Source organism: Coregonus clupeaformis, chromosome 17 (genome assembly GCF_020615455.1).
Source record: "Coregonus clupeaformis isolate EN_2021a chromosome 17, ASM2061545v1, whole genome shotgun sequence".
Lineage (NCBI taxonomy): Eukaryota > Metazoa > Chordata > Actinopteri > Salmoniformes > Salmonidae > Coregonus > Coregonus clupeaformis.
The window spans coordinates 49,034,052-49,051,324 of record NC_059208.1 but is presented as its reverse complement, the minus strand read 5'-3'; the positions used below and the strand labels follow the sequence as shown (position 1 = coordinate 49,051,324).

The 17,273-nt window shown below is 42.2% G+C and overlaps 1 protein-coding gene across 1 annotated transcript in view; it reads right to left on the bottom strand.

Moving 5' to 3' along the window:
- LOC121586637 (serine/threonine-protein phosphatase 6 regulatory ankyrin repeat subunit A) overlaps nucleotides 1–16,934 on the bottom strand; it is a 65,624-nt gene extending 48,690 nt beyond the window's left edge. The window contains exon 1 of the mRNA XM_041903522.2: nucleotides 16,626–16,934. Coding sequence (XP_041759456.1) covers nucleotides 16,626–16,649 — 24 coding nt within the window. The 5' untranslated portion in view covers nucleotides 16,650–16,934. The remainder of the gene's footprint in view (nucleotides 1–16,625) is intronic.
- Between the last annotated feature and the right edge of the window lie 339 nt (nucleotides 16,935–17,273).

The window sequence follows — 17,273 nt, the reverse complement described above, 5'->3', positions numbered from 1 at the left end:
CCAGTATAAAATAAATATATGTATTCACTAACTGTAAGTCGCTCTGGATAAGAGCGTCTGCTAAATGACTAAAATGTAAATGTAAATGCAGCTGGTGGCCACACCAGATACTGACTGTTACTGTTGATTTTGACCCCCCCCTCCCCTCCCCTCTTTGTTCAGGGACACATTATTACATTTATGTTAGTCACATGTCTCTGGAACTTGTTCAGTCTATGTCTCAGTTGTTGAATCTTGTTATGTTCATACAAATATTTACACATGTTAAGTTTTCTGAAAATAAACGCAGTTGACGTTTCTTTTTTTGTGGAGTTAATATAGACCACAAATTCCAATTGGCTATACTTCAACTCTTTAACATCATCCTCAGCTCTGGCATCTTCCCCAATATTTGGAACCAAGGACTGATCACCCCAATCCACAAAAAGTGGAAACAAATTTGACCCCATTAACTACTGTAGGATATGCATCAACAGCAACCTTGGGAAAATCCTCTGCATAAATCATTAACAGCAGACTCCTACATTTCCTCAGTGAAAACAATGTACTGAGCAAATGTCAAATTGGCTTTTTACAAAATTACCGTACAACAGACCACGTATTCACCCTGCACACCCTAATTGACAAACAAACAAAACAAAAGCCAAGTCTTCTCATGCTTCATTGATTTCAAAAAAGCTTTTGACTCAATTTGGCATGACGGTCTGCTGTACAAATTGACAATGGTGTAAAATACTTCAATAAAAATACTTTAAAGTACTACTTAAGTTATTTTGGGGGGTATCTGTACTTTGCTATTTATATTTGACACCTTATACTTTTACTTCACTAGAGTGGCTTGCGAAATTAATATAATAATAATAATAATAATAATATATGCCATTTAGCAGACGCTTTTATCCAAAGCGACTTACAGTCATGCGTGCATAATTTTTTTTTTTTGTGTATGGGTGGTCCCGGGGATCGAACCCACTACCTTGGCGTTACAAGCGCCGTGCTCTACCAGCTGAGCTACAGAGGACCACCCTTGGCATTTTTCCTATTTTGTTGCCGTACAACCTGGAATTAAAATGGATTTTCGGGGGGGTTGTATCATTTGATTTACACAACATGCCTACCACTTTGAAGATGCAAAATAATTTTGTTGTGTGAAACAAACAAGAAATAAGACAAAAAAACAGAACTTGAGCGTGCTTAACTATTCACTCCCCCAAAGTCAATACTTTGTAGAGCCACCTTTTGCAGCAATTACAGCTGCAAGTCTCTTGGGGTATGTCTCTATAAGCTTGGCACATCTAGCCACTGGGATTTTTGCCCATTCTTCAAGGCAAAACTGCTCCAGCTCCTTCAAGTTGGATGGGTTCCGCTGGTGTACAGCAATCTTTAAGTCATACCACAGATTATCAATTGGATTGAGGTCTGGGCTTTGACTAGGCCATTCCATAAGACATTTAAATGTTTCCCCTTAAACCACTCAAGTGTTGCTTTAGCAGTATGCTTATGGTCATTGTCCTGCTGGAAGGTGAACCTTTGTCCCAGTCTCATTTCAATACACTTCACCAATTTGGACTATTTGATGTACAGTGGGGGAAAAAAGTATTTAGTCAGCCACCAATTGTGCAAGTTCTCCCACTTAAAAAGATGAGAGAGGCCTGTAATTTTCATCATCATAGGTACACGTCAACAATGACAGACAAAATGAGATTTTTTCTCCAGAAAATCACATTTGTAGGATTTTTTTATGAATTTATTTGCAAATTATGGTGGAAAATAAGTATTTGGTCACCTACAAACAAGCAAGATTTCTGGCTCTCACAGACCTGTAACTTCTTTAAGAGGCTCCTCTGTCCTCCACTCGTTACCTGTATTAATGGCACCTGTTTGAACTTGTTATCAGTATAAAAGACACCTGTCCACAACCTCAAACAGTCACACTCCAAACTCCACTATGGCCAAGACCAAAGAGCTGTCAAAGGACACCAGAAACAAAATTGTAGACCTGCACCAGGCTGGGAAGACTGAATCTGCAATAGGTAAGCAGCTTGGTTTGAAGAAATCAACTGTGGGAGCAATTATTAGGAAATGGAAGACATACAAGACCACTGATAATCTCCCTCGATCTGGGGCTCCACGCAAGATCTCACCCCGTGGGGTCAAAATGATCACAAGAACGGTGAGCAAAAATCCCAGAACCACACAGGGGGACCTAGTGAATGACCTGCAGAGAGCTGGGACCAAAGTAACAAAGCCTACCATCAGTAACACACTACGCCGCCAGGGACTCAAATCCTGCAGTGCCAGACGTGTCCCCCTGCTTAAGCCAGTACATGTCCAGGCCCGTCTGAAGTTTGCTAGAGTGCATGTGGATGATCCAGAAGAGGATTGGGAGAATGTCATATGGTCAGATGAAACCAAAATAGAACTTTTTTGGTAAAAACTCAACTCGTCGTGTTTGGAGGACAAAGAATGCTGAGTTGCATCCAAAGAACACCATACCTACTGTGAAGCATGGGGGTGGAAACATCATGCTTTGGGGCTGTTTTTCTGCAAAGGGACCAGGACGACTGATCCGTGTAAAGGAAAGAATGGGGCCATGTATCGTGAGATTTTGAGTGAAAACCTCCTTCCATCAGCAAGGGCATTGAAGATGAAACGTGGCTGGGTCTTTCAGCATGACAATGATCCCAAACACACCGCCCGGGCAACGAAGGAGTGGCTTCGTAAGAAGCATTTCAAGGCCCTGGAGTGGCCTAGCCAGTCTCCAGATCTCAACCCCATAGAAAATCTTTGGAGGGAGTTGAAAGTCTGTGTTGCCCAGCGACAGCCCCAAAACATCACTGCTCTAGAGGAGATCTGCATGGAGGAATGGGCCAAAATACCAGCAACAGTGTGTGAAAACCTTGTGAAGACTTACAGAAAACGTTTGACCAGTGTCATTGCCAACAAAGGGTATATAACAAAGTATTGAGAAACTTTTGTTATTGACCAAATACTTATTTTCCACCATAATTTGCAAATAAATTCATTAAAAATCCTACAATGTGATTTTCTGGATTCTTTTTCCTCATTTTGTCTGTCATAGTTGACGTGTACCTATGATGAAAATTACAGGCCTCTCATCTTTTTAAGTGGGAGAACTTGCACAATTGGTGGCTGACTAAATACTTTTTTTCCCCACTGTATGTCCATTACATGAAATCCAAATAAAAATCAAATTTAAATTACAGGTTGTAATGCAACAAAATAGGAAAAATGCCAAGGGGGATGAATACTTTTGCAAGGCACTTTACATTCCTAAAGACAATCATGTACTTTCTACTCCATACATACATTTTCCCTGACACCCAAAAGTACTTCTTACATTTTGAATGCTTAGCAGAACAGGAAAATTGTCAAATTTACACACTTCAAGAGAACATCTCTGGTCATCCCTACAGCATCTCATCTGGCAGACTCACTAAACACACGTTTCGTTTGTAAATCATGTCAGAGTGTTAGAGTGTGGCCCTGGCTATACGTAAATAAATAAAAACAAAGAACGATGCCGTCTGGTTTGCTTAATAAGGAATTCAAAATGATTTATACTTTTGATACTTAAGTATATTTAAAACCAAATACTTGTAGACTTTTACTCAAGTAGTATCTTACTGGGTGACTTTCACTTTTACTTGAATCATTAAAAAGTTCTTTACTTTTACTCAAGTATGACAAAATTGGGTACTTTTTCAACTACTGCAAATTGATGAAAAGCAGTGTCAGTAGAAAAACATGACATTTTTAAATCCATGTACACAAACAACAAGTGTGCGGTTAAAATTGGCAAAAAAACAGATTTATTTTCACATGGCCGTGGGGTGAAACAGGGTTGCAGTTTGGTTGCACTCTTCAACATACACTACATGGCCAACAGTACGTGGACACTTGCTCGTCGAACATCTCATTCCAAAATCATGGGCATTAATATGGAGTTTGTCCCCCCTTTCCTGCTATTACACCATCCACTCATCTGGGAAGGCTTTCCACTAGATGTTGGAACATTGCTGCGGGGACTTGCTTCCATTCAGCCACAAGAGCATTAGTGAGGTCGGACACTGATGTTAGGAGATTAGGCCTGGTTAGCAGTCGGCGTTCCAATTCATCCCAAAGGTGTTCGAAGGGGTTGAGGTCAGGGCTCTGTGCAGGCTAGTCAAGTTCTTCCACACCGATCGACAAACCATTTCTGTATGAACCTCGCTTTGTGCACGGAGGCATTGTCATGCTGAAACAGGAAAGGGTTTTCCCCAAAACTGTTGCCACAAAGTTGGAAGCACAGTAGAATGTCATTATATGCTGTAGCGTTAAGATTTCCCTTCACTGGAACCAAGGGGCCTAGCCCGAACCATGAAAAACAGCCCCAGACCATTATTCCTCCTCCACCAAACTTTACAGTTGGCACTATGCATTCGGGCAGTTTGCGTTCTCCTGGCATCTGCCAAACCCAGATTCGTCCGTCGGACTGCCAGATGGTGAAGCGTGATTCATCACTCCAGAGAACGCGTTTACACTGCTCCAGAGTCCAATGGCGGCGAGCTTTACACCACTCCAGCCGAAGCATGGTGATTTTAGACTTGTGTGCGGCTGCTCGGCCATGGAACCCCATTTCATGAAGCTCCCGACAAACAGTTTTGTCTGACGTTGCTTCAAGAGGCAGTTCGGAACTCGGTAGTGAGTGCTGCAACCGAGGACAGACGATTTTTACACGCTACACGCTTCAGCGGTCCTATTCTGTGACCTTGTGTGGCCTACAACTTCGCAGCTGAGACGTTGTTGCTCCTAGATGTTTCCACTTCACAACAACAGCACTTACAGTTGACCGGGGCAGCTCTAGCAGGGCAGAAATTTGACGAACTGACTTGTTGGAAAGGTGGCATCCTATGACGGTGCCACGTTGAAAGTCACTGAGCTCTTCAGTAATTCTACTGCCAGTGTTTGTCTATGGAGATTGCATGGCGGTGTGCTTGGTTTTATACACCCTCCATCAACGGATGTGGCTGAACTAGCCAAATCCACTAATTTGAATGAATATATATATATATATATACACATACATACACACACACACAACCGTTCAAAAGTTTGGGGTCACTTAGAAATGTCCTTGTTTTCGAAAGAAAAGCAATTTTCTTGTCAATTAAAATAACATCAAATTGATCAGAAATACAGTGTAGACATTGTTCATGTTGTAAATTGCTATTGTAGCTGGAAACGGCTGATTTTTTATGGAATATCTACATAGGCGTACAGAGGCCCATTATCAGCAACCATCAGTCCTGTGTTCCAATGGCACGTTGTGTTTGCTAATCCAAATTTATCATTTTAAAAGGCTAATTGATCATTAGAAAACCCTTTTGCAAGTATGTTAGCACAGCTGAAAACTGTTGTGCTGATTAAAGAAGCAATAAAACTGGCCTTCTTGAGACTAGTTGAGTATCTGGAGCATCAGCAACTGTGGGTTCAATTACAGGCTCAAAATGGCCAGAAACAAATAACTTTCTTCTGAAACTCAGTCTATTCTTGTTCTGAGAAATTAAGGCTATTCCATGCGAGAAATTGCCAAGAAATTGAAGATCTCGTACAACGCTGTGTACTACTCCCTTCACAGAACAGCGCAAACTGGCTCTAACCAGAATAGAAAGAGGAGTGGGAGAACCGGTACACAACTGAGCAAGAGGACAAATACATTAGTGTCTAGTTTGAGAAACAGTCACCTCACAGGTTCTCAACTGGCAGCTTCATTAAATAGTACCCGCAAAACACCAGTCTCAACGTCAACAGTGAAGAGGCGACTCCGGGATGCTGACCTTCTAGCCAGAGTTGCAAAGAAAAAGCCATATCTCAGACTGGCCAATAAAAATAAAAGATTAAGATGGGCAGTCTGAGATATGGCTTTTCTTTGCAACTCTGTAGAATAATAGAAAACATAAAAACTATGAAATAACACATATGGAATCATGTAGTTGAAAAACAAATGATAGTCCCACTAAGCCCAAACCAGATGGGATGGTGTATCACTGCAGAATGATGTGGTAGCCATGCTGGTTAAGTGTGCCTTGAATTCTAAATAAATCACAGACAGTGTCACCAGCAAAGCACCCCCACACCATAACACCTCCTCCTCCATGCTTTACGGTGGGAACTACACATGGACACACCTACTCATGAAATAACACATATGGAATCATGTAGTAACCAATAAAAGTGTTAAACAAATCAAAATATATTTTATATTTGAGATTCTTCTAATAGCCATCCTTTGCCTTGACAGCTTTGCACACTCTTGGCATTCTCTCAAACAGCTTCATGAGGTAGTCACCTGGAATACATTTCAATTAACAGGTGTGCCTTGTAAAAAGTGAATTTGTGGAATTTCTTTCCTTCTTAATGCGCTTGAGCCAATCAGTTGTGTTGTGACGAGATAGGGGTGGTACAGATTTGGTAAAAGACCAAGTCCATATTATGGCAAGAACAGCTCAAATAAGCAAAGAGAAACGACAGTCCATCAATAATTTAAGACATGAAGGTCAGTCAACATGGAACATTTCAAGAACTTTGAACGTTTCTTCAAGTGCAGTCACAAAAACCATCAAGAGCTATGATGAAACTGGCTCTCATGAGGACCGCCACAGGAAAGGAAGACCCAGAGTTACCTCTGCTGCAGAGGATAAGTTCATTAGAGTTAACTGCACCTAAGATTGATTTATTTAGAATTCAAGGCACACTTAACCAGCATTGCTACCACAGCATTCTGCAGCGATACGGTCTGGTTTGTGCGACTATCATTTGTCAGCATTGAAGGTCCTCAAGAACACAGTGTCCTCCATCATTCTTAAATGGAAGAAGTTTGGAACCACAAAAGACTCTTCCTAGAGCTGGCCGCCGGCCGAACTGAGCAATCGGGGGAGAAGGGCCTTGGTCAGGGAGGTGACCAAGAATCTGATGCTCACTCAGACAGCGCTCCAGAGTTCCTCTGTGGAGATGGGAAAACCTTCCAGAAGGACAACCATCTCTGCAGCACTCCTCCAATCAGGCCTTTATGGTAGAGTGGCCAGACGGAAGCATCTCCTCAGTAAAAAGGCACATGACAGCCTGCTTGGAGTTTGCCAAAAGGCACCTAAAGGACTCTCAGACCATGAGAAACAAGATTCTCTGGTCTGATGAAACCAAGATTGAACTCTTTAGCTTGAATGCCAAGCGTCACATCTGGAGGAAACCTGGCACCATCCCTACTCAGACTTGGGCGAAGGTTCACCTTCCAACAGGACAAATACCCTAAGCAGACAGCCAACACAACACAGGAGTGCCTTCGGGACAAATCTCTGAATGTCCTTGAGTGGCCCAGTCAGAGCCCAGACTTGAACCCGATCGAACATCTCTGGAGAGACCTGAAAATAGATGTGCAGCGACGCTCCCCATCCAACCTGACAGAGCTTGAGAGGATATGCAGAGGAGAATGGGAGAAACTCCCAAAATACAGGTGTGCCAAGCTTGAAGCGTCATACCCAAGAAGACTCGAGGCTGTAATCGCTGCCAAAGGTGCTTCAACAAAGTACTGAGTGAAGGGTCTGAATACTTATGTAAATGTGATATCAGTTTTTATTTTTTAATACATTTTCAAACATTTATACAAAACTGTTTTTGTTTTGTCATTATGTGGTTTTGTGTGTAGATTGATGAGGGGAAAAAAACAATTTAATCCATTTTAGAATTAGGCTGTAACGTAACAAAATGTGGAAAAAAGGGTCTTTCCGAATGCGCTGTATATCAAATCAACCAATTGGCGAGGGCACTAGAACAGTCTGCAGCACCTGGCCTCACCCTACTAGAATCTGAAGTCAAAATGTCTACTGTTTGCTGATGATCTGGTGCTTCTCTCCCCAACCAAGGAGGGCCTACAGCAGCACCTAGATTTTCTGCACATATTCTGTCAGACCTGGGCCCTGACAGTGAATCTCAGTAAAACAAAAATAATGACGTTCCAAAAAAGGTCCAGTTGCCAGGACCACAAATGGAAATTCCATCTAGACACCGTTACCCTAGAGCACACAAAAAAATTATACGTACCTCAGCCTAAACATCATAACCACAGGTAACTTCCACAAAGCTGTGAACAATCTGAGAGACAAGGTAAGAAGGGCCTTCTACGACATTAAAAGGAACATAAAATTCTACATCCAATTTAAGATCTGGCTAAAAATACTTGAATGAGTTATAGAAGCCATTGCCCTTTATGGTTGGTTGTGAGGTCTGGGTTCCGCTCACCAACCAAGAATTTACAAAATTGAATAAACACTAAATTGAGACTCTGCATGCAGAACTATGCAAAAACATCCTCTGTGTACAATTTAAAAAAAAAATAATAATAATGCATGCAGAGCAGAATTTGGACGATACCCGCTTATTATCAAAATCCAGAAAAGATCAGTTAAATTCTACAACCACCTAAAAGGAAGTGATTCCTAAACCTTCTATAACAAAGCCATCACCTACAGAGAGATGAACGTAGAGAAGAGTCCCCTCAGCAAGCTGATCCTGGGTCTCTGTTCACAAACACAAACAGACTCCACAGAGCTCCAGGACAGCAACACAATTAGACCCAACCAAATATAATTACTTGACACATTGAAAATAATTAACCACAATAAGGGCAAACTGGAATGCTATTTGGCCCTAAACAGAGAGCACTAAGTGGCAGAAAACCTGACCACTGTGACAAACCCAAAATTAAGGAAAGCTTTGACTACGTACTGTACAGACTCAGTGAGCATAGCCTTGCTATTGAGAGAGGCCGCTGTAGGCAGAGCCTGTCTTCTCTTAAGAGCCAGGTATGTGCACACCGGCCACAAAATGAGGTGGAAACTGAGCTGCACTTCCTAACCTCCTGCCAAATGTATTATCATATTAGACACATACAGTGCACTTGGAAAGTATTCAGACCCCTTCCCTTTTTCCACATTTTGTTATGTTAAAGCCTTTTTATGTCCTCAATCTACACACAATATACCATAATGACAAAGTGAAAACAGGTTTTTCGAAATGTTAGCAAATGTATTACAAATAAACAGAAATACCTTTATCATAAGTATTCAGACCCTTTTTTAGGAGACTCGAAATTGAGCTCAGTTGTATCCTGTTTCCATTGATAATCCTTAAGATGTTTCTACAACCTGATTGGAGTCCACCAGTGGTAAATTCAATTGATTGGACATGATTTGGAAAAGCACACACCAGTCTACAAAAGGTCCCACAGTTGGCAGTGCATGTCAGAGCAAAAACTAAGCCATGAGGTCGAAGGAATTGTCCGAAGAGCTCAGAGACAGGATTGTGTCGAGGCATAGATCTGGGGAAGGGTACCAAAACATTTCTGCAGCATTGAAGGTCCTCAAGAACAGAGTGGCCTCCATCATTCTTAAATGGAAGAAGTTTGGAAGCAAAGACTCTTCCTAGAGCTGGCCGCCGGCCTAACTGAGCAATCGTGGGAGAAGGGCCTTGGTCAGGGAGGTGACCAAGAACCCGATGCTCACTCTGACAGAGCTCCTGAGTTCCTCTGTGGAGATGGGAAAACCTTCCAGAAGGACAACCATCTCTGCAGCACTCCACCAATCAGGTCTTTATGGTAGAGTGGCCAGACGGAAGCATCTCCTCAGTAAAAAGGCACGACAGCCTGCTTGGAGTTTGCCAAAAGACACCTAAAGACCTCTCAGACCATGGGAAACAAGATTCTCTGGTCTGATGAAACCAAGATTGAACACTTTGGCCTGAATGCAAGTGTCACGTCTGGAAGAAACCTGGCACCATCCCTACGGTTAAGCATGGTGGTGGCAGCATCATGCTGTGGGGATGATTTTCAGCGGCAGGGACTGGGAGACTAGTCAGGATCAAGGGAAAGATGAGCGCTCAGGACCTCAGACTGGGGCGAAGGTTCACCTTCCAACAGGACAACGACCCTAAGCACACAGCCAAGACACCGCAGGAATGGCTTCGGGACAAGTTTCTGAATGTCCTTGAGTGGCCCAGCCAGAGCCCGGACTTGAACCCGATCAAACATCTCTGAAAAGACCTGAAAATAGCTGTGCAGCGATGCTCCCCATCCAACCTGACAGAGCTTGAGAGGATCTGCAGAGAAGAATGGGAGAAACTCCAAATACAGGTGTGCCAAGCTTGTAGCGTCATACCTAAGAAGACTCAAGGCTGTAATCGCTGCCAAAGGTGCTTCAACAAAGTACTGAGTAAAGGGTCCGAATACTTATGTAAATGTAATATCAGTACCATCACAACAGCAAGATTTGTGACCTGTTGCCACAAGAAAAGGGCAACCAGCGAAGAACAAACACCATTGTGAATGCAATCCATATTTGTTTATTTATTTTCCCATAATATAACATTTGTGACTAGTTTCAGGAAACTAGGTGTATGTTGTGCATCACTACTTCACAGGAGAGGCATTTGAATGTAAACATTTTTTTTATCAAAATGCATTTGGCAGAAATGCCTTCTGGAACATGTGAACTTTCATGTACCTTAATAACCAACTTGTATGCCATCTGTAAATACGAATAAAACGGTTAAATTATGAGCCTAGTTGGTTTAGCCATGGAAAAAGACAGGAACCTTCCCGTTAGCCATGATTGGCTGAGATAATGAATGGGCTGGATGTGCTGAGAAATGAGTTTGGATTGGTCTGCCATGTAGCACACTTCTGTCTATAACATGAGCCGCTCAGTATGTGTAAGTAATCCTTTCTAACACAGCTTTTTTGAAAGATGCTCTCTTTCTGGAGTACCGAGTTTTGAAATCAGTGGAATGTCCGGTGGAAGCAGAGTATGAGAGCTAAGGAGATGTAAAAAATTCTGGCCTTTGATTGCAAACATGCGGAGGGAATCGAAAAGAGAACACACAGAAGGCTGTTGTATAAAACATCTGTCTCCGGATTACATCGTTAAACTAAGGGCAACCATAGCATCCGTGACAGAGAGGGAGAATCGTTCATCCATGTATTCGGGTAAGAGAGGCTAGCTAGCTACATTTTCAGATATTATACATTTCTAAATTTGTCAGAAAGTCATTTTCATTGCAAGTTAAAGCGTACTCTTAGCTAATGTTAGCTGTCTGGCTCGCTAGTTAATATTATTCTTATCTCAGAGCCATTTGCATTGCTAGTTACAGCCTAATGTTAGCTAGCTAGCTAACATTGAACCTAGTTGGTTAGTTTTAGCTACCAGTAGATTCACGCAGGGTAGTAACATTGTGAGTTGGGACTATGGTTAATTGTTTAGCTAGCTAGCTACATGTCTGAACAAAAGTCTCCACTATGCAAGCAACCATTTCACGGTACCGTTTACACCTTCTGTATCCTGTGCATGTGACAAATAAACGTTGATTTTATTTGATATAGTGTGTGTTTACCAGAGACGGTAATGCAAAGAATAACATGACCTGTACCAAAGTCAAATTAGGATATAACGTTAGGCCAATGAGACAGTGTCCAAGTTCTAAAATTCTCAGGTAGAATACCCTGCTTTTATTTAGTCAAACTCACAACCGTAAGCTATTTTCTGTAATTAGCTCGCCATTTACTTGTAAATAATGATCTTGTTGTGAGTTTATTTTCCTGTAATAATTAATACAAATTAGCTCAAGTTAAGACATTGTCAGCTACATGATATGGTCATTATTTGAACTGGCGTTAGCTAGCTAGCTAACAAGTTAAAAACAAACCACAACATTGTTTAGAAAGTTGCTTTTAGTTGTCTGGTTTTCTAGATTTACATATACTACATTAATTATTAAACAGATGGGTTTATTGGTGTTAAAATACACCAGGTATGCTACTTTGGACCACCAGGCTACTGATGTCATGTAGCCTGTCGTTTTTGTGTTCGAAACTATTTTATAACGACAACGACAAGTTTGATGTCGGACAACAATAGAATGTTTCATGATGTCACTGCGACAACTGTCTACAGACAAGTCGATAGACATAGTCTAAACCAGCCTTTAGTCTTGAAATCTTTGGTTGTTTAGTACACTACCGTACTCACTCTGTTTAGCACATGGCCTCACGTGAATCCTTAAAGAGATGGGCGGGGATAAGGCATAACAGGGTGTGAACGATGCTGAATGGGTGTAGACAAAGAAGAGCACTCCAGTATGTGTACCAAAGCATTCAAGGTCCATTTTCTCAAAAGTGGGATTACAAGTTTATCAACTTTCAAAGCATAATTACTTTCCCATTGTTCCTCAACTGTAGTGTATGATATACAATTTTCTAGCTCTGAGTCTCTACTTTTATCCAATGTAAAAAACACCATTTCAAATGTTGCTACATAAGACCGAATCGAGCCGGTCAGACACATTTGTAATGTTTATTTTATTTTGAAACTTGTGAGTTTAATGTTTACTGTTCATTTCTGATTGTTTACATTTACTGTACATTTGAGTCATTTAGCAGACACTTATCCAGAGCGACTTACAGTTAGTGCATTCATCTTAAGATAGCTAGGTGGGACAACCACATATCACAGGCATAAAAGTAATTTTTTCCCTCAATAAAGTAGCAAAATCGGTAGAGTCAGAGCTAGAAGGCGGGGGGTCAGATTGTTTATCATCTATTTCACTTGGCAATGTAAACATGTTTCCCATGCCAATAAAGCCCTTTGAATTGAAATTGAAATGAATGAACAGCTGTCTCTTTGCCACAACCCTGTTTGTTTGGGGTGTGTGTGTGTGTGTATGTGTGTGTGTGTGTGTCAGTGGCAGAGCCCCACCTGTTTTGAGCACCACCTGTTTAGCTAAAATGTTCTTTTTTTTGGTGCCTGTTTGGCATTTTATTTAAAAGATAATTGAGTTAATAAAGCTGCATACAAACATGGTCTCTTTTTTGCTTTCTTGAGTAAGGCAGCTCCAAAATGCAGGTGTTTCAGCCTAGCTCAGTGCTTTCTGTGATGGTGGGGCAGCCAGCGGAAAATAAGGAGAACGTAGGGGTTGGTAATGTTCTCTAGTTGCGCCGTGATTGGCTCAGTGTTCTGTCACTCATGGGACACTACGTCACCGCAAAATCTACAGGTAGAGCTAGAAAATTCAAGCCCCTTGGGTGCTGCCATAGAGTTATATTAAAAATGCCCATCCAAGAAGGCTCAACGTCATTGGGCACAGATAAAAAGACGTCAAATCACGTTATATCTACCGTAGCTTTGATTGGACTGATCATGTCAACATCATATTTTAAAAAACTTAGCTAGCAGTAATCATCATGAATCAAGTCGACAATCTACTGGAAAATCTTTTTCAATCCTTGTCATATGAAGATAAATTATTAATAAAACATATCGGTGCTCATCGGCCATTGGACATAAACATTACACAACAAGTTGGAAATCGCATATTCAACAATGAGTGGTTTGGAAGGAATCAGTGGCTAACTACAAGCCTTACAAAGCAATCACTAGCCTGCTATTCAGTTGAGTGGGTGTGTGGCCCCGGTCTGGGTTTAAGGGTCTTTTTTCCAAGCTTAAAAAGGATAAACATTCACCATTGGCCATGCTGTCAATCCAGCTTGACTTCTGCTGCGTTCAAAACAACTGGAAACTTGGACTGGGAAATGTCAGACTTCAGTGAGTTCAAGACAACTGGGAACTCTGGAAAAACGAGCTCCGACTGGGAAAATACGTTTTGAACGGTCATCTAACTCGGAATTCCAAGTCGAGAACTCAGGCCTCTTTTTAGAGCTCCGACCTGAAGATCACTGACGTCATGATTCAACCTTGTTTTTTTTGGAGTTCCCAGTTGTCTTGAAAGCACCATAAATCCAGAGAATGCCAGACTTTGCTGACAAAGTTTGATGACAAAATGTACCCACGAAGGACCGCTGCACCACCTTCCTGTTCAAGTGAGCACAGCACAACAAGGGGAGTCCAAAAATTTCTATTTATTTGTATTTTATGCTGCTGCATAAAAAAATAATAATAATATGCCATTTAGCAGACGCTTTTATCCAAAGCGACTTACAGTCATGCGTGCATACATTTTTGTGTATGGGTGGTCCCGGGGATCGAACCCACTACCTTGGCGTTACAAGCGCCGTGCTCTACCAGCTGAGCTACAGAGGACCATGTATGCCATGTATGTTGTGTAGTAAGCTGTTAGTAGCCCATGTGCCTCACCCTAATAATTTGGTCCCTTTCCCCCTCATCATTTAGCCTACTGTTCTGACTTGGTGATGCACATGTAGCCTATAGCCTGTTTTAGAGAAATGTAATCATCGAATATTGTTAGACCTTTCATTGTCTGCTTCTATGCCCCCTTTATTTATCCTACGGTTCTGACTTGGTGTACAGGGAGAACACTGTAATTCTGTCGCTGTACATTTCAAAAGTGCTAAACAAATAGTTTAGCAGTGGTAAGGTGTTGGGACTGCTGTTGGGACAGCTTTATGTAGGCCCTAACAGTTTGTGGGCACCGTTTGTCACCGTTATAGTGCAATTAATGTATTGTTTAGTGTTGTGTTGTGGCTTTGCTGGATTGCATCAACAACAAAAAAATTGTGAGTTTGCCCCACCAAGATTTACATGCTAAAATCGCCACTGGTGTGTGTATTCCTAAAAACTCATTTCAGAAGTATCAAAACACCCTAGGGAACTGGAGAATAGCCAAGCCTACTATAACAGACTGGGAGTGTTAAGGCGAGTGGGTGTACAGTGAGGGAAAAAAGTATTTGATCCCATGCTGATTTTGTACGTTTGCCCACTGACAAATAAATAATCAGTCTATACTTTTAAATGGTAGGTTTATTTGAACAGTGAGAGAATAACAACAACAAAATCCAGAAAAACACATGTCAAAAATGTTATAAATTGATTTGCATTTTAATGAGGGAAATAAGTATTTGACCCCCTCTCAATCAGAAAGATTTCTGGCTCCCAGGTGTCTTTTATACAGGTAACGAGCTCAGATTAGGAGCACACTCTTAAAGGGAGTGCTCCTTATCTCAGCTTGTTACCTGTATAAAAGACACCTGTCCACAGAAGCAATCAATCAATCAGATTCCAAACTCTCCACCATGGCCAAGACCAAAGAGCTCTCCAAGGATGTCAGGGACAAGATTGTAGACCTACACAAGGCTGGAATGGGCTACAAGACCATCGCCAAGCAGCTTGGTGAGAAGGTGACAACAATTGGTGCGATTATTCGCAAATGGAAGAAACACAAAAGAACTGTCAATCTCCCTCGGCCTGGGGCTCCATGCAAGATCTCACCTCGTGGAGTTGCAATGATCATGAGAACGGTGAGGAATCAGCCCAGAACTACACGGGAGGATCTTGTCAATGATCTCAAGGCAGCTGGGACCATAGTCACCAAGAAAACAATTGGTAACACACTACGGCGTGAAGGACTGAAATCCTGCAGCGCCCGCAAGGTCCCCCTGCTCAAGAAAGCACATATACAGGGCCGTCTGAAGTTTGCCAATGAACATCTGAATGATTCAGAGGAGAACTGGGTGAAAGTGTTGTGGTCAGATGAGACCAAAATCGAGCTCTTTGGCATCAACTCAACTCGACGTGTTTGAAGGAGGAGGAATGCTGCCTATGACCCCAAGAACACCATCCCCACCGTCAAACATGGAGGTGGAAACATTATGCTTTGGGGGTGTTTTTCTGCTAAGGGGACAGGACAACTTCACCGCATCAAAGGGACGATGGACAGGGCCATGTACCGTCAAATCTTGGGTGAGAACGTCCTTCCCTCAGCCAGGGCATTGAAAATGGGTCGTGGATGGGTGTTCCAGCATGACAATGACCCAAAACACACGGCCAAGGTAACAAAGGAGTGGCTCAAAAAGTAGCACATTAAGGTCCTGGAGTGGCCCAGCCAGTCTCCAGACCTTAATCCCATAGAAAATCTGGAGGGAGCTGAAGATTCGAGTTGCCAAACGTCAGCCTCGAAACCTTAATGACTTGGAGAAGATCTGCAAACAGGAGTGGAACAAAATCCCTCCTGAGATCTGTGCAAACCTGGTGGCCAACTACAATAAACGTCTGACCTCTGTGATTGCCAACAAGTACTAAGTCATGTTTTGCAGAGGGGTCAAATACTTATTTCCCTCATTAAAATGCAAATCAATTAACATTTTTGACATGCGTTTTTCTGGATTTTTGTTGTTATTCTGTCTCTCTCTGTTCAAATAAACCTACCATTAAAATTATAGACTGGTCATGTCTTTGTCAGTGGGCAAACGTACAAAATCAGCAGGGACCTTTGGATACACGCACACAAACACCCCTTTTGGACTTTACACCTGTTGCTTACCAGCTGAGAGTTTTCTGTCGTGACGCCATGTGACTTTACATGTAGCTATGGGTTGACAATGAAAAGTAATTTTCTGGCAAAAGAAAAGTTGGCTAAAGCAATATAACTTATATCTACCAGGCTTTAACTTCAGCTAAATATATAGCTAGCCAGCTAATTATAACAGTTTCGAGTCGTTTTTACTTTCTGCAAACGGCCCAAATGTAGGCTAATATAGCTGAACGACAAGCGGTTTCTTTAGGTAGCTAGGATAGTTACTAATATCTAATTAGCCAGCAACCTACCTGGTCCAGAATCTTCAGAACCATCGTTTTTCTTGGTTCGCCGGTGGCTTTCACGTGTCTTAGTTTTACCGGCGTGTCTAGCTAGCCGGCTGCTGAGGGTTATGGCCCGTTATAGTACCGTTTGCATCACGCTCTCCTTCCAAAGACAGCCACGCAAGAAACCAAACAAACGCAACCACATAACAGCCGCTACTCACGCGTTAGTAAGAAGACTATTGATTGGCTAGAGGTAAGTTCCACCCAGCAGCAAAAACGATGCTTGTTAGCCAGCTGCAGATGAGCGTTGCGAATGAGGGGTTCGTTTATCTGGGCCGGGTTACCACGTGAGAGGAGTTCAAAACGGGTGATAGATAAGTGATTGCATTCGTGTTGGAACCGGGCTGTCTGCCTGCCTCCAGGGCAGAGCCCCACCTGTTTTGAGCCCCCCATTTGTAGCTGTTTTGCATGTTATTTTGGCATTAATAGGTGTCACATGCTCCAAAATGCAGGTGTTTCAGCCTAGCTCAGTGCTTTCTGTGGTGGTGGGGAAGCCAGCGGAAAATACGGAGCGTAGGGGTTGGTAATGTTCTCTAGGTGCGCCGTGATTGGCTCAGTGTTCTGTCACTTGTGGGGACAGTACCTCATTGCCAAGTCTAAGGGTAGACCTAG